General features: G+C 37.0%; 1 protein-coding gene across 2 annotated transcripts in view; it reads left to right on the top strand.

The window, feature by feature from the left end:
* CTNNA3 (catenin alpha 3) overlaps positions 1 to 18,637 on the top strand; it is a 1,809,955-nt gene that overhangs the window by 1,727,945 nt on the left and 63,373 nt on the right. For both annotated transcript variants that reach the window (XM_070470726.1, XM_070470725.1), the window contains exon 17: positions 26 to 160. In XM_070470726.1, coding sequence (XP_070326827.1) covers positions 26 to 160 — 135 coding nt within the window. The remainder of the gene's footprint in view (positions 1 to 25; positions 161 to 18,637) is intronic.

Here is an 18,637-nt window from a genome sequence, read left to right as displayed (position 1 = left end):
CACTTTATCTCTTATACATACTTAGTGCCCGGATCCATCATGCAAACAGGACTTGTTGGCCTACCTGGAACAGATTAAGTTCTACTCTCACCAGCTGAAGATCTGCAGTCAAGTTAAAGCTGAGATTCAGAACCTGGGGGGAGAGCTTATCATGTCAGCGGTGAGTACTACATCACACTTACACATCACATGTGGAAGATGCTTGAAACAGCAGCTACAACCCACCTTACCCCACCAATTCTTATAGGGTCACGTAGGTTAGAAGAAATTCAGCTGGAGTATATAAACTTTCATGAAACTGGAATAGCAAGAAATCATGTCAGATTTCTTAAAGAAATGTTAAGTCAGTACAGCTTCTCTTTATTTACTTAGAAATTTTTAGAATGAATCAGATTCTGGAAGCCACTTGTATAAGGATTGAATGTTAATTTAGAGCATGGTATCCAGATTTCAGAAAGTATACAGATGCACCTCTGAATTGAATCCTTTAATTTTTATAAAAAAATAAGTGCCTGTAGAATTGCAGATCCATGCAATAATTGCTTTCTTACTGTTAAGTAATATTCATTTTCCCATCACTCATTTTTATATCATAGAAATTCAGGTCTTGAAGCTGTTATCTCATATGTAATTGTGACACTGGAGTATGGTAGAACATAAACAGATTTAGAGAAACTTTCATAGACTATTTGGTGACCCTGAGTTTCAAATTGCTCTAAAATGACCATGGTGAAAATTATGTCTACCTCTTCTACTCATCTTTTAATAGCAGTAGATCATTTTCTTAGAGTGAGGATGGCAATAAAATAACATTTGATATCTATATTTGATTCAGTTATCAGTGACTTTGAGAAGGACATGGACTAAGATTATAAATTTAAGTTAAAGCAAAACATCATAAACCTTCTAGGAACTTAAATTCATGAGGACAGATTTTTTAAAATTATAACAGCATAAATATAAATATGTACATCTAGGAGCTCTCTAGCCTGACTTTGGACTTTCCCCCAGTGAGCTAACATTTAGTTTTTAAATGTTTATTTATTTGGCTGCACCAGGTCTTAGTTGCAGCAGGTGGGATCTTTAGGTGTGGCATTCAAACTCTTAGCTGCAGCATGTGGAGTCTCAGTTTCTTGACCAGGAATTAGACCCAGACCCCCTGCATTGGGAGTGTGGAGTCTTAGCCACTGGACCATGAGGTAAATTCCTAAACTAACATTACAGAAAATAAAAAAAAGAACATAGCATCAAAAACAAAAGCAAAGGTGATTTTCTGTTGGTCCAGCAGTTAGGACTTTGTGCTTTCAGTGCCAAAGGCCCAGGTTCAATACTTGGTCAAGGAACTAAAACTGTGCAAGTACAATGCCCCACTTGAAAAAATGTCCACTAGGTTTATATTAGTGAATACCAGAACTGCAGTTTACCTTCAAATGTCTATGCAGCCTCTGTTCAGGTGGACATGCTTAAATCTATGATAAACTGAAGACCAAAAATTAAAAGTGAATAATTTGGAAATTATGCCTAAGTAATTATTAGAGATAAAAAATTAATTTCCTTGATACTCAAATTTTGAAAGAACAGTAACACCAACCAACATAGCCTGTGTTGTATTGGTACTTTGTCACTCTTCAAAGGAAAATGCATTTTAAGCAGTCACTGTCTGCATGCTCAGCTGCTTCAGTCGTATCTGACTCTTTGTGACCCCATGGACTATAGTCCCCCAGGCTCCTCTGTCCATGGGATTCTCCAGGTAAGAATACTTGAGTGGGTTGCCATTTTTCACTGTCTGTCAACACAGAAACATGTGTTTATGAATACATGCATGACTATATATATATATATATATATATATATACACAGTGTGTGTATACATGTATACACATAAAAATGTATCTTTATTTTAGATTACTAGGCACTCAGTCTTCATTTTCTCACTTAATATTATAGTACTTTAAGTGTGTAAAAACTATATTTTAGACCCAAGCCTGTCTTCTGTTTACTTTTCTCAATTTCATTCACTCACCATCATTCACAAGGTCTAAATCCATATGAAATTTGTTTTCCAATTATATATGTATTTCCTCATGTTGTCTAAAACTAAGATTTCAAAAATAATGACAGAAGTTCAGCTTATACATTATGTTAAAATGTATTACCATTAATTGTTCCTCCAAATATAATTTCCTCCAGATGTACAAATTGAGTTGGTATGATTCAAATTCATGAACTTTGTATATTTTACAGATAGATTAGGCATGAGTCATTTAGAATCATGGTTTACAATTTAAAAGCTGAGTCATTATATAAAATGAGGAATAGCATTGCAAATGCAATTCTATTTTGTCTTCACTGCACCCAAAATTTTCCATTAGAAAAAGTAAACCTGAAGAAAGGGAGCATGTTATGCACCTTTTTACGTGTTTTACTGCCATCTGCTTGCAGGTAGGTTCTGGAAAACTTTTAAAATTCCTTTAATTTGTGTATGCCAAAGCCCAGTTGCTTTATTTTCTCAGTGACCTAGTTCTCATCTTGTCTTCTTTCTTCTTTAAATTGAGCAGCCCTAATATAAGTCATTGTTTTTCTTTGAGGTCTTTTCAAAAGTAATAAGCATGACTCTAAAGCAGGGAAATCCATTAAAAATTACAGAAATTTGGTATTCAAAACTATACCCTTCAAAGTTTGCATTCCAAAATCAGGTTTATGAAACATTACTTTTAACAAATATATTTGGTTAAAAAGTGTATTACTGGAGTGTATAGAATGCATTTCTGGAGTGAATACACAGTGTCTTCTGGATCTGGAATATTATGGTTTAGGATAAAAAAGGTAAATTCATAACATAAAGAATTTGAAATAATTCTCATAGTAGTCTATTTAATTAAATTTGTTTTCTAATGATTCTTATGTGTATTTCAAGCATTTATCCCGAACTTACACATTCATTTCTAAGGACACCAAAGTGTAGTTTGTCCAAAACCCCAACAATGAATTGAGCATCTTCTCGGTACCAGGCATCTGAGAACACTGCAAGATGCTAAGATGAATATATCATGCCTCCTTCAAGATGATCAAACATGTGCAAAATTAAGGTACATAATGAAAGTGAAAGTCGCTCAGTTGTGTCCGACTCTTTGTGACCCCCTGGACTGTACAGTCCATGGAATTCTCTAGGCCAGAGTACTGGAGTAGGTAGCCTTTCCCTTCTCCAGGGGCTCTTGCCAACCCAGGGATTGAACCCAGGTCTCCCTCATTGTAAGCGGACTCTTTACCAGCTGAGCCACAAGGGAAACCCAAGAATACTGGAGTTGGGGTAGCCTATCACTTCTCCAGTGGATCTTCCCAACCCAGGGATCAAACTGGGGTCTCCTACACTGCAGGCATTCTTTACCAACTGAGCTATCAGGGAATATAAGATACACCTAAATATACAAAGATGCAATATACCATATAATGGTTAAATACACAAAAGCACATGGTAAGAGGTGAAGGAATAATTAATTCCACTGATGTGATGAGTGAACAAGGGACAGCTCCAAAAAGTGGTTCAATTCTCATTTGGTCCTTCATTAATAGGTAAAAAGCAAAAGAAACAGGCGAAAAATAAACCAACTGTATATTTAGGAGAAAAGGAGAGGAAAAGGATTGAGGTAGATAGAACAGCTGAAATACAAAGATAGAAATAGGGAAAGATGAGGTTTTATGTGGAAATAGCAAACAATCTAAACTGATTAGAAACAATTGTACTTGGTACTGTTGGCATATGTTATGAGGGATGGGAAATAGAAGAGGAGCTTTAAAAGAAACTGAGGCTGTTTCAGGATTACTAATAGCATTTTAACTTTATTGTGTAGGCAACTAAGAGTAATTGAAAATAAACAAATGCATGTATTATTTGAAGCTACCTTTTAAAAAAATAACCCCTGACCTTTTATTTTCTATTAAAGTATAGTTGATTTACAATATTATATTCATTTCAGGTGTATAACATAGCGGTTCAATGTTCTTGTAGATTATACTCTATTTAAAGTTATTATAGAATAAAGGTTATATTTCCATGTGCTGCACAATAATTCTTGCATTTTTTCAACTGAAGCATAGTTGATTTATAATTTTGTACTAATTTCCACTGTACAACTAAGTGACTCAATGAAATAGTGCTTCAGTGAACACTGGGGTGCATGTGTCTTTGAGTTTCAGTTTTGTCCATGTATATGGCCAGGAATAGGATTACTGGATCATAAGGTACTTCTGTTTTTAGTTTTCTGAGGAACCACCAGACTGTTTTCCATAGTGACTATACCAGTTTATATTCCCACCAACAATGTAGAAGGGTTTCCTTTTCTCCATAACCTCTCCAGCACTGGTATTTGTAGACTTCTTGATAAAGTGTCATTAAGTGTCATTCTAATCAGTGTCAGGTGGTGCCTTGTAGTTTTGACTTGCATTTCTTTAATAATTAGTGACATTGAGCATTTTTTTCATATGTCTACTGTCTATCTTTGTGTCTTCTTTGGAGAAATGTGTTTTAGGTCTTCTGCCCATTTTTTTATTAGGTTGTTTGTTTTTAATGTTGTATGAGCTGTTTGTATATTTTGGAAATTAAACAATTTTGGTTTCATCATTAGCAAATATTTTCTCCCATTCCATAGGTTGTCTTTTTATCATTTCCTTTGCTCTACAACATCGTGTACATTTTTTGTTTTTATTTCTGTTACCCTGGGAAGCTCCTTGAATTTTATTAATTTTAAATGCAGTAGTTTGTACCTCTTATCACCTTACCCCCATCTTGCTCCTACCTCCTCCACTTTCCCCAGTGGTAACCTCTAGTTTGGTCTTTATGAGTCTATTTCTTTATGCTATATTTATTCTTTTTTTTTTTTTTTTTTTTAAGATTCTACACATCAGTAATAGCATACAGTATTTGCCTTCTCTATCTGACTTATTTCACTAAGCATAATACCCTTGTTGGTCCATTCACATTTTTGCAAATGACTGAATTTCAATATTTTGTACTGATGAGTAATATTCCTGTGTGTGTGTGCTTCTATGTGTGTGTATGCTACACCTTTATTCTGATAGGATGGTGATAGATGGAAAGATGAGGAACTGGAAGATAAAAGATTATTCAGATTTTTAAAAATACTTCAAGATCATTAACAGTGAGAACTTGAATTAAGGCAATATTAGTGAGAGTGGAGAAAATTTTTCTTTGCAAGAAAAAATTCTGAGGCAGAAATGATTAGAATCAGTAATCTATTGAGTATCAAGGATGAAGTAGGAGGAATTAAGATTTAGCCCCAATCTTTTAAGATTTGGTAGTTTTCCTAGTTAAAAGTGGCATAATTAGCCAAAAACTATATATAGAAAAAAGAGCAGACCAAGAAGGGTAAGGCAGCTCATTCAGTCTTTAGTCACAAGTGACTTAGTCATAAGTGAGTAAGAGATCTCAGAAGAGAAAAGTCTAGCAGAATTTGGGCATATGGTTCTGGAACTGAGGAGAGAGGTATGAAGGATAATCAGCCAGTGGAAATATGCTGAGTAAGACCAAACATAGCTGAGACAAAGATCCAGAAAGAATGTTTTTCCTCAACCTGTGATTCTGGTGTGCCTGTATCAGATACAGAGATTTGACTGTGGCAGTTTAAAGGATTTGGGATTTTACTATCTCCATTAAAAAAACAAAAATCAGAATGGGCAGTCCCAAATGTTAATTTCACAGTCATCAGGCAATCGAGCACTTATGTCTTTCTACTTTTATTATACTTGGCTTCTGGTTTTCATTTTTATCAGGATCAAAATATGCTTTCTCTAACTCTAAAGAGCTATGGCGTTTATATTCCAGACAGTAAAAATGAAGAGAAACAGAAGCAAACCTTCCTTATATCTTTTATTCAAGTCTCTTCCAAATGCCTTCTCTTACATATTATTGGCAGAACTTTAGTTACATGGTTATGTGGAACTGCAAAGGACACTGCAAATTGTAAAATTTGTTTGTTTCTGTGTGTTTTAATCTAGGCACATTGCTTCCTCCAACTAAATCAGAGTTTTGTTTCTATGCCAAGAGAACAGATATTGGGTGACAACTACCAATTATATACCATACCCTGTGTGATGACCAAAATCACAGCAATACTCATATGTTTTCTAATTACCTGTTTTTTAATATATTTTCTCCTTTAAAGTCCATGAATATTTTTCAGTGCTTGATGATACAGTAGTCAATGTCTACAAACACAGAAAATTCAAGTTAACTGAACCTTAAAGTGCATACTGGCTTTCACATTTATAAGATATCTTTACATCTTTTCTAAAACATATTTAATAAGATGAAAGCAAAACTTAGGCCATAGTGGACTGAATACTGAGTATGCAGTGAGAGAGAAAAGATGGTAACTTATACTAGGTTTTCCAGCAGTGTTTGAGGTAATAATCAGATATACTACCGGATGTATGCTAGATATTTTTCTACCAGAGCTGAGCTTCAGGACATTGCATGGATTATGAAAACTGACAGCTTCATTTTATCCTTCAGTCACATGAAAATGAAGGCAATGTGGCCTTCCTATGGCTATCCTCTCTCACAAAAAAAAAGGAGGAGCATATAAAAGCTTAATTGAAAAAAAATGATAGCAAAACACAATGAAACCATGTAATTAAATGTACTGTTGCAGATCATTTTCTATAGCCTCTTTGACTTATTAATGTATACTAATTAGGAATACATTATAAATATAACTCTAGGAAGATTAAAATGTACTTAGGTTACCTAAGGACATTCCCATAAATTCTCCATCAGTTGTTTCTCTGGAGTCCTCAAGCATGGTGCCAAGTGGGGAAGCTGTTTTACTTTGTGAAAGGAGTCTTGCTATGAAGAAATAAATACCTTCATATCCTAGCACACATATTTTTGTATATGTATATATACATATGTAAAATTCAAAAGAAAAAGTCTAATAATTAAAATGGTTTTAAATTCTTAAAATTACCCTTTCTCTAAGTGTTATGCTTCTAGGCTAGCGATTTGTTATATTACCTAGAACTGATTAATTACATAATTACCGTGTTTTGTACATTTCCCTTAATGTGTTTAATTGTGCTCTCAACCCAGAGGCAGGTGTGCCAAAGACACAGTTTAAAAATTGGATAAATAATAAAACTAATCAGTCAGGGGGGAAAGGTCAGCAAGATGGAAAAATTTGCCAAACAATAGCAATTTAACTTTAGTTGAGATCAAGGGACAGTGTGCATTCAACTAGGAATGGTAGGGAAGAGCAGCAATACATTTATTGACCAAAAGAGCACTAGGGCCTACAGAACTCTGGCAATGAAGTACATTCAGAATGACTTAGTAGGTTAATGTGCTCACCATGTTAGGACATTAAGGGAATTAGTTAAGGAGCTTTCTGAAACCACTTCAGTCTTTGGTAGTCTTCAAGAAAATTGGAAAAATGAAAAGATTTGGAAAACCAACCGAAGGATTTAGAGATTTTAAAAAAGGACTAGGAGATGTATGAAGTGGAATGAGGAGAGATGAAAGAAATGAAGAAGCAGAGAGGTATAAGGAGAAAGGCAAGGGGGGAAAAGTAAAGAGAAGAAAGAAGACACTGCCAATGGATTTGGTGGTTTAGTCACTAAGTCTAAGACCTAAGGGGAAGCCTGCTAAGGTCTATTATTTCCATTTGCCTAGCTAGCATTAAAAACAAACTGCAAACTCCCCAAATTCCTGAAAGTTAAAAGTACTGATGGGCTTCCCTCATAGCTCAGTCAGTTAAGAATCTGTCTGCAATGCAGGAGACCTGGATTCAAATCCTGAGTCAGGAAGATCCCCTGGAGAAATAAATGGCAACCCACTTCAATATTCTTGCCTGGAGAATTCCATGGACAGAGGAGCCTGGCAGGTTACAGTCCATGGGGTCGCAAGAGGTGAACACATCTTAGTGACTAAACCACTACCATCAGTAACACAAAAGTTTTTTGTTTTTTTTAATTTTCAGTCATACATATACAAATATATGTATCTATTTTTAAAAATTCTTTTCCCATTTAGATTATTACAGAATATTGAACCATATTCCCTGTATTATACAGTAGGTCCTTATTGGTTATCTATCTTAAATATACCAGTTTTACATGTCATGGCCTTTCCCGGTGGCTCAGCGGTAATGAATTTGCCTACAGGGCACTGGAAGCATGGGTTAGATCTCTGGGTTGGGATGATCCCCTGGAGGAGGGCATGACAACCCACTCCGATATTCTTGCCTGGAGAATCCCATGGACAGAGGAGCCTGGTGGGCTCCAGAACATAGAGTCACAGAGAGTCAGACATAACTGAGGCAACTTAGCACAGTACAGTATAACCTGCCAATCCCAGACTCCCAAAAGAATATATTTTAAAAACTAGAAAGGATATGGGTTGTTTTCTCTTTCTTTTTCCTTTCCCTTTGCATTGGAGTAACGTGGACTATGAAATTCTCTTGGTGTTTAGGTGAGCTGATATCAGAATGGGTTAGATTTTCTTGGTTGTATATTTCTTGGTTTGTGTATTCCAAATGCATCCAGATATATGTAATAGCACTTGAAGTAATCTTAGAAATAATCTATTCATGTTATGACTATCTAATTCAAATCAATTTTACAAACTATGAAATAGGTCAAGGACTTTCAATGACTTGTCTCAGTGCATGATGGTATCTAACAACAGAGTCAAGACCAGAATCTCACTTATGTTCTTTTCTCCATCACTACTGAAAGTAAGCTCTTCAGCATCCCAGTGGGGTCAGGGCCAGAATGACAGGAGGTGGTCTTTGAATACTCAGCTGGGAGAGTTGCTGTGGATGTCAAGAGATAAAGAATAATTTTAATTGAAAGATGTAGAAAATGCTGACTAGAACAGAGTATTATTTATAAACATAATAATTTAATGATCCCATATTCTTTAGAAAGCCTAATCAGAGCACACTTTTCACCTTCACCTTTAACATGAGACGCTAACAGGAGGAAACAGGAAAAGAAGTAGAGTGGGGAAAGAAAGAAAAATATAAATGTGATGTGAGAGTCTTTATTGTTAATTACTTCTCATAATTATTTCCATGTTCTTACTGTATGTCATAGTTAGATATTATTAAAAAGGAAAATATTTGAAGAATATAAAACAATGGAAAAGACTATTTTTGATATAGGAAAAAAAATTAGCTTGTTAATTGTTAACAATCCTTAGAGAAGAAGAGAGGGGATTCATTATTTCTCTTTTATGCTAAACAACCTGAAACACAGAACTTCAAAGAGGTGGGAAGAGAGGACATGAAAGTGTGCATGATGGATTTGACAGCTCTAGGATGGTGCCAAATTCCCCATTAGACAAAGTGCAGCTGAAGGAAAAGAACAGAACTGGATGCAAACATCCTGATGTTCAGTTCATCCTGAGTTCATCTGCAAGCCAGGGAGAAAAAAGTGCAGAAAAAAAAGGCAGAGAGAGTGGGGAGAAAAATTTAAGGAGCAAAAGATTCTAGGACAACAAAGTATTGGTGTCAAAACCCATAAACGCATGGGCAGAAAGAGATAGACAAAGACAGACCTGAAAGAGATGTGAAAAAATAAAACAAAAAACACACAAGGCAGTATGGATGGCATTTGTGGAAGCGGTCGTTTAAGTCTGTCTACCTCATGCTGAATTTTTGCTTATTGTTGTGAATTATGAAGTAATAGTAGTTATATTCAGAAAATAAAAATTTCCTGTGAGGATGTGTTTGTGTATATGTGTGCAAAATCAATACAACCCCACATTTTCCCCTTTTGATTACTAAAGTCTGAATAATATTAACACTGATAGTAAATCAATAATTGTTAGTAGTAAATATTACATATTGACTTCTATGTTTCTGATTATTCTAGGATTTCTTATTTGGCACTTTTAGCATTTGGGATTTGGGTCTGGATAATTATTTATTCTAGGATTTCCCTGGTGGCTCAGTGGTAAAGAATCTGCCTGCCAATGCAGAAGCCTCAAGTTCAATCCCTGGGCTGAAAAGATCCCCTGGATAAGTGGCAACCCACTGCAGTATCCTTGCCTGGAGAATCCCATGGAGAGAGGTGCCCAACGGGCTATAGTCCATGGGGTTGCAAAAGAGTAGGACATGACTAAGCAACTAAACAACAACAATTGTTTCTCTGAGGATTGTCCTGTGAAATATTTAGCAGTATCCTGGCACTCTGCCCACTAGATACCAACAAGCACCCTCACCCCCTCACTCAGTTGTGATAACCAAAAGTGTCTTCAGACACTGCCAAAGGCAAAATTATCTCTGGGTGAGGACTATTGGTTTAAGGGAAGGTAAGAATTAAGAGAAAACTGATAGTGTTGCTACTGATGCCGTTACTCCTGCTAGGATCCCCTTATGTGGTCATTTTCCCATCTTCCAGCTGACACAAGTGCTGGCTACTGACAGCTCACAGCTTCTCCCCTCTCTGGATAATTGTTCTCAGTCAAACAAGAATCACTCTGTCTGGGTGGTTATGTACCCCCATGACTGCATGCCTGGAAGTCTAGAGCCAGTGATGGACTTGAGAAGAGGAAACAAAAGGCCAGGCTCCTCGCCTCAAGGTGGAGTCAGTTCTGCTGTGCAATTTCACAGCTCACTATGCAGTCAGGCCAAAGCAGGCCTCTGGCTGAGACTAGTCATGTTCTTATTTAGTTCCACCCTCACCCACCCTATTCCTCTTTCTTTCCTACCCTTTTCCTGAAAACAGACTTTCAGTAAACCACCTGCATAAATTCCTTTCAAGCTCTCTGTAGGTACCTACTCTGAAGACACATGATAGCATCACTGTGTCCTTTATTGTCACTTTCTTTAGAAAAAGAAAAGAGATCATAGGAGAATTTGCTGAAGACACACTCTTACTGACACAATTGTATATATTCTCTTATCCTCTCAACAATGCTAAAAGTAAACTTGCAAACTAGCAAATGTCACATGGTTCCTAAGTGAAGGGAGTGAAAATGTGAATCCAGCCTCAGGTTACAGAGCTCTTTGTGTGCCTTTGCACTTGTAAATGTAGAATACACATTTATTCTCACTTTGCTGCCCTGAAACAATATGGAGATCAGTCAATAATCCAAAGTTCTCAAAGAATTCAGTTGGAATGAAAAGGCAGGCAAAAAAGAAAGAAAGGTTAATTTTAAGAAATGCTAATTCACAAATAGAATTTATGAGTTCTATTTGTGAATTTTCATGCTTCTGAAAAATTTTACTTGTTTCATAAATTTAAAAATATATAAGAATTAGATGCTAAAACTTAGACCATTAAGAATATTTTTTTAAGAAAACAACAAAAAAAGTGTATTACCAAGCTTCTGAGTAAATGGCTCTAGTTGAGTATATTAAACTGGAAATAAATAACTATATAATATAGTTTTCATTGCTTTATGATAAGCAACATAGAAATTTCTTCAGAGAGAGGAAAAAGGCTATCAGGCTTTAAATTTTAAAAATAAATTTATTGTGTTTGTTCACTATTTGAATAACAATTGATAGCACAATAAATGATGTCCTAACCTAGGGGTCCATAAAAGACAGATGTTCAAATAGACATTTCTTACATTGTCCCTCAAAAAACCTAAAGTTAAATATTAAACTTCAATTTAGTCAAAGCTTTTCTGTAGGGAGTTATGAAAATATGATCTAGAAATGCTGCTTTCTGATGTAGCTGATGACAAAAATAATGCTCTGACAATCCAAGGACAACAAGTGCATTAATTATCTCTTTGCAATATTAAATATTGCAGGAAAGGCTTTGGTCAAGCCCTGGGTCACAGGCAATTCATCGCCAAATTTTATGAAAAGGCTCTGTGGTTTTTCCAGAAGGACACATATTGTTTAGATATCACTCATACACTGCAAACATTGAACTATGTTTGTGTATATGTGTGTACACACATGCATGCTCACATGTATGATATTGCTAATGACAAAACTGACATCCTTTTGTGAATGTTTTAGGAGATTTACTTATGTTTTCAAGCACATGTAGAATACAAATTCATGCCCCTCTGCACAAAAATAAATCATGTTTTTAGTCTTGCCTCAGGTTCTGCATCACAGCACAGGAAAGAATATCTATAATTGAAAAATAGAAACTTAATGCTTTTCTAGTCAACTGCACTGAGTTAGTCAACTTAGGTTACACTCTTCTACCATAACAAACACTTCCCAATTCTCAGTGACTTAAAGTGAAGTTTTCACTTTGTCCTCACATTTAAGTTTTATTCAAGTTATTAGAGAGCTTTTATTTACATAGTTACTCAGAACAAGTGTTTATGAACTTTCTCAAATCTCAATGTAAATCCTCCAATATCTCTATACCAGGAAAGGAAAGGCTAGAAATGTTACTTAGTGGCTGATAAATACTTCCAGGAGGAAAATAAAGTATTTTGTAAGGTCTTAGGATTATATCAGGCATATATATATATATATATATATATATATATATATATATATATATACACACTCCTATATATATATAGGAGGTGCTCGTTAAATATTAACTGGTGGTAGTAGTAGCATCAGCAGCAGCAGTAGTAGCAGTGATCATAGTATTAGTTAATATAGGCTATGAGGGTTGGACTGTGAAGAAAGCTGAGTGCCGAAAAATTGATGCTTTTGAACTGTGGTGTTGGAGAAGACTCTTGAGAGTCCCTTGGACTACAAGGAGATCCAACCAATCCATCCTAAAGGAGATCAGTCCTGGGTGTTCATTGGAAGGACTGATGCTGAAGCTGAAACTCCAATACTTTGGCCACCTGATGTGAAGAGCTGACTCATTGGAAAAGACCCTGATGCTGGGAAGGATTGGGAGCAGGAGGAGAAGGGGACGACAGAGGATGAGATGGCTGGATGGCATCCCTGAATCAATGGATATGAGTTTGAGTAAACTCCAGGAGTTGGTGATGGACAGGGAGGCCTGGCATGCTGCGATTCATGGGGTCGCAAAGAGTCGAATACGACTGAGTGACTGAACTGAACTGAATGATAAGTTTTCATGATGTGATATTATTCATCTAATTGTTATAAATGTTTATTTCAAATTACGCTTAAGGAGAAGTCGAGGAAAATATTCTCCTTTTAGTGAGATAATTCCTTTGCATATCATAAGACTTCTTATTGCCCATCCATTTTTTTTAGCAGTGGCACTTGATAAAGGACTTTGAAGAATAATAATTATCTTTGTTTCTGAGCCAGGGTTAGTTTGGTCCATGCATGGCTGATGAGTAACAGAAGAATTGTACAATATAAGTCTTGGGCTCTCCTTAACTGCATTCAGCATAAGGTAAACAGTCTTCAGATAGATACTTGGACTTGTTGCTAATGCAAATGGAGACATTTAACTCTTAGAATGAAGAAAGATGGAGCATAGAAATGTGTTTATTCAATATTAGAGTATTTACGCAAATATCATAGTTCAGAAATATTCAATTGCCTCACAGAGTAGAACTTAAGCCACCCAAAAATTCTGGGGAATCATTTTGGCAAAACTAACATCTCTGATAGCATAGGATTTGAAGGTGTGGAGCAGAGGACAACAGGTCAATATGTTACAGAAATGCTTAAGAACAGCACTAAGTTAATAAACAAATACTTGTTTTAAGCAATAAATGACTAATATTGGTAGTAAAGAAAACATTCTGATTTGCATAGTCTGAAGGACTTTATATGCTGATTCTAAAGCACATATATGTAATATCAATAGTAATTTTCCCAGGAGAGCAACATTGAATGGAAAACTGAGCAGGGTCAAGGTCTTTATTTTAAACTTTGAGCAGATGGGCCACTTGTTTAGGACAAGGTTCTTATTCTTCACTTCTTTGCTAATTATAAGAAGAATAATGATAATATCAATGATAACTAACATTTATCAAGCTCTCAATAATGGACAGATATTTTAAATTCCTTTACATAAATTAATTATTTTATATATAAGCAATGCTCTGAGGACAGTCCCACTGTTACCTTCATTTTAGAAATGAAAACTAAGAAACTAACTAAACTTCTCCTCCACCTCCATCCTCTGATTTAGGAGGGGCCCTTCTGAAAGAGATGGGCATACCAGACCACCTGATCTGCCTCTTGAGAAACCTATATACAGCTCAGGAAGCAACAGTTAGAACTGGACATGGAACAACAGACTGGTTCCAAATAGGAAAATGAGTATGTCAAGGCTGTATATTGTCACCCTGCTTATTTAACTTATATGCAGAGTACATCATGAGAAACGCCGGGCTGGAAGAAGCACAAGTTGGAATCAAGATTGCTGGGAGAAATATCAATAACCTCAGATAGGCAGATGGCACCCCCCTTATGGCAGAAAGTAAAGAAGAACTAAAGAGCTTCCTGATGAAAGTGAAAGAGGAGAGTGAAAAAAGTTGGCTTAAAGCTCAACATTCAGAAGACTAAGATCATGGCATCTGGTCCCATCGCTTCATGGGAAATAGATGGGGAAACAGTGGAAACAGTGTCAGACTTTATTTTTGGGGGCTCCAAAATCACTGCAGATGGTGATTGCAGCCATGAAATGAAAAGACGCTTACTCCTTGGAAGGAAAGTTATGACCAACCTAGACAGCATTACTTTGCCAAAAAAGGTCTGTCTCTGTCTAGTCAAGGTCTAGTCCAGTGGTCATGTATGGATGTGAGAGTTGGACTGTGAAGAAAGCCGAGCACCGTAAAATTGATGCTTTTGAACTATGGTATTGGAGAAGACTCTTGAGAGTCCCTTGGACTGCAAGGAGATCCAGCCAGTCCATCCTAAAGGAGATCAGTCCTGGGTGTTCATTGGAAGGACTGATGCTGAAGCTGTAACTCCAATACTTTGGCCACCTGATGTGAAGAGTTGACTCATTGGAAAAGATCCTGATGCTGGTAGGGATTGGGGGTAGGAGGAGAAGGGGACGACAGACGATGAGATGGCTGGATGACATCACTGACTCGATGGACATGAGTTTTAGTAAACTCCAGGAGTTGGTGATGGACAGAGAGGCCTGGCATGCTGCGATTCATGGGGTTGCAAAGAGTCAGACATGACTGAGCAACTGAACTGAACTGAACTGAACTTCCACCCCCAGTGTTCAATGATGGTAGTTTTCAGGTCTTAGAGCTAAAAATTAGAATCCTTCATCTGTCTGCCTGTTTAAACACATGCTATACCATATTTCCAACACGGTATTCTGAAAGAGCCAACAATGAGGACACTAGAACCATCCTCATGGTCTTTTGTGTGCGTGTGTGTGCTCAGTCACTTAGTCGTGTCTGACTCTTGGCAACCCCATGGCCTGTAACCCACCAGGCTCCTCTGTCCATAGGGCTTTAGGGTGAGAATACTGGATCAGGTAGCCATTCCCTTCTTCAGGGGATCTTTCTGACCCAGGGATTGAACTCGCATGTCTTATATCTCCTTCATTGGTGGTGGATTTTTACCACTAGCGCTACCTGGGAAGCCCCCATGGTCCTTTATAAACTCTCCTTTCTGGAGTGGAATTTGAAGCACAGCACTTTTAGAACTCAAAAGTATTACACCTCTCCTTCACTAGCTCTTCATCCAGTTCTTTGAAGGCAAGGGCATTATCCTAAGGCATTTCTGCGCATAGCCAGTCATTAAAGTAAAATTAAAGCTTATATGCTGATGTATGTGTCAGTGCCAGACTTTACTTAAAATGTGGCTCTGATGATAATACTTATGGCCATGACAACATCCAATCATTTTTCACAAAAGAGCCAACAATAGCCTTTGAACTTATGTTCACTGGTATGTTCCTGTCTTCCTTGTCTCACTATATATATATATGCTGGTTGTTAGGATACCTTTTTGACCTTTACTTGCTCTCTTTTGAGTTTTAAGCAATTACTGGAGTCTATGAAACAAGCCTCCCCTTTGTACTATTTGATTTAATTAGACCTCTCATTTGAGCTCTTGCTGAGTCAATATTTAGTTCCTTGTCTATATCCCTGGGACAACCTGAAGCATTCCATACGCTGACTAAATGACTCACTCTGCACGGACATGTGAGCCGATTGCCTTAGTTTGCATTCTCTCTGCCTGTGTAGTTTCAGGGGACGCCAGCTGCTACAAAACTCCTTCGCTTTGCCTTCCACCTTAATTGTGCTCCTCCATGGTTTACCTGGCAATTCCTTTTTCTGGATGATAAATTAGAAAGGAACAGAAGGAAGAACAGTCCTCAGCATTACCTCACTAATTTTGTTTGTAGAGCTATTTCTCTAATGTAGCATTTTCAAATAGGTCCATTATACATCTGCTTCTCCACCTGAGAGCACCAGCTATAGCAGGTGCAATGCCATCCATGACACACTTTTGTCTAATAGCATTAAGTGCCTGGGAGTGAGCTGAAAAGAAATGGGAAAGTGATGAACAAAGTTTCAGAACAACCACAGTTTGTTTATACTTCACAGTGTGTGTGCTCAGTCACTTCAGTCCTGTCAGATTCTTTGCGACCCCATGGACTGTAGTCCGCCAGGCTTCTCTGTCCATGGGATTCTCCAGGCAAGAATACTGGAGTGGGTTGCCGTGCCCTCCTACAGGGGATCTTCCTGACCCAGGGATTGAACCTATGTCTCTTGTCTCCTTCACTGACAGACATGTTCTATATCCCTGGGACAGCTAGCACCACTAGGGCCACCTGGAAAGCCCCATGATTTAGAGGGGTCCATGTAAATATTTGGATTGTGGTCTATGTTAAGAACAGTGATCTGAAAGCTGAGAAAGATGGTCTGTTAATTCAACAAGAGGACTTAAGAACCTGCTCTGGTCTACGTTACAGATTTAAAGGGCTTCTCAAGTAAGAAGGGTTTTGTTTTCCCCATTATCTCTGGGAACATGTACCAGGGCTTTTACCTAAATGAAAATACATACATATGTACACATATACGAAAGTTATTTTTTTTAAAGATAAATTTATGCTTGATTTTCCAATTCAAAGTTTAGATATGATAATATAAGAATAGATATCTTGCTAAAGTCTAATTGCCTGTAAGCTACTATATCTTATATACATCATCCTTTTTAGTCATTATCTGCCTAGCGTGTATGTTGTATCGTCTCCACGTTGGGCCTATGTCTCATAGAAGTTTAATAATTTGTCCCAGTTCACACACTTATTGTAAGATAAAGCCACAGGGAGAACTCAGGCCTTTCTGACTCTAACATTCACACATACACTTTCTAAAGAGTTTCTTGCTCTTTAAAGAGATTGAATCAGAAAGTAGGGACCTATTCATGATGCCTAAGCCTTCCAGGAACCCTATATTGTTCCCATCTATGGGCCCTTGGGCCTGTGGAAATGGAAATGCTGATGAGAGGTCCACTTTGCCACCCTACCATTTACCTTGGTAGATGCATGCAGCAAATGGGTTTGATGTAAAGTCACATGGAGATTATTTTCCTATGTCATTTCAGAATATGGTATTGTTTCTCATTAAAATATCCCATCAGTAACAGTGGACAGTATTTGCACAGTTGCCATTTATATAGATCTCTGTTCAAAACTATCACCTTAGCATCTAGAACACAATGTATATTTAAAAATAACATTATTATTACCAATAGCAACAATGACAATAGCTAACTTTTAGAGGGGCCTGCTATGTGCCAGAGAGTATTTTAAGGTCCTTATATGAATTATTTTATTTAACCTTTAATATTCTTTAATTAGATCTTTAATATTATTGTCACAACTTTGCAAGTTAGGGGGCTTCCCTTGTAGCTCAGTCTATAAAGAATCTGTCTGCAATGCAGGAGACCTGGGTTTGATTCCTGGGTTGGAAAAATCCCCTGGAAGGAAATGGAAACCCACTCCAGTTTTCTTGCCTGGAGAATCCCATGGACAGAGGAGCCTGGCAGGCTATAGTCCATGGGGTCACAAGAGTCAAGCAAGACTTAGTGACTAAACCAGTAAATGAAAACTTGAGGCAAAAATTAAGTATCTGGCCCCCAAGATGACACAATTAGTTTGTGGTGGAACCAAAGTTCAAATCTAGGCCTTCTGACACCAAAGCTTGCATACCTAACCATTATATTTCACTATATTTCAAATCTAAATATTCTTTAAGTAAATGAATAATGTATTTTAGCTTGGTGATGAGAAATTCCTCTGCTCTAAATATCTTTTAATTTCTAATGCTCTCCTTCTCCCTATAAGAAGTTTTGATAGAAAGCCATGTTGCCAAGTAGATGGGAAAGAAACGATAAGCATACGTTTATGGGAAGGTCTCACAGTGTTGACTCTTCCTGCAGTGGCACGCTCCTTCCTATCATCCCCAAGCTTTTATGCATCTCAGGCCATTCTCCACATCGCCAGGGAGCCTGTCCTCCATCCTGCTCTACGGTTTGTTTTAATGATGTTAAGATCAGCCTCCTTTCATGAAATCTGAACAGATGAGTATAGTGTTAGTCTCTGAAATCTAGGTAAAACCTATGCCTTTGACATTTTTATAAATTCACCTATGTCAAGAGTGTGTGTGTGTGTGTGTGTGTGTGTGTTCTTCTGATTGTCTAAACAAACAGTAAAATAAAACTAAACAGGTAATCTGGGGAAAAATTTACATGAGATGAATATTCCAAATTAAAATGGAGTG

This window comes from Odocoileus virginianus, chromosome 7 (genome assembly GCF_023699985.2).
Source record: "Odocoileus virginianus isolate 20LAN1187 ecotype Illinois chromosome 7, Ovbor_1.2, whole genome shotgun sequence".
NCBI lineage: Eukaryota > Metazoa > Chordata > Mammalia > Artiodactyla > Cervidae > Odocoileus > Odocoileus virginianus.
The sequence above is the reverse complement of the archived record's forward strand: the minus strand, read 5'-3'. Positions and strand labels throughout refer to the sequence as shown.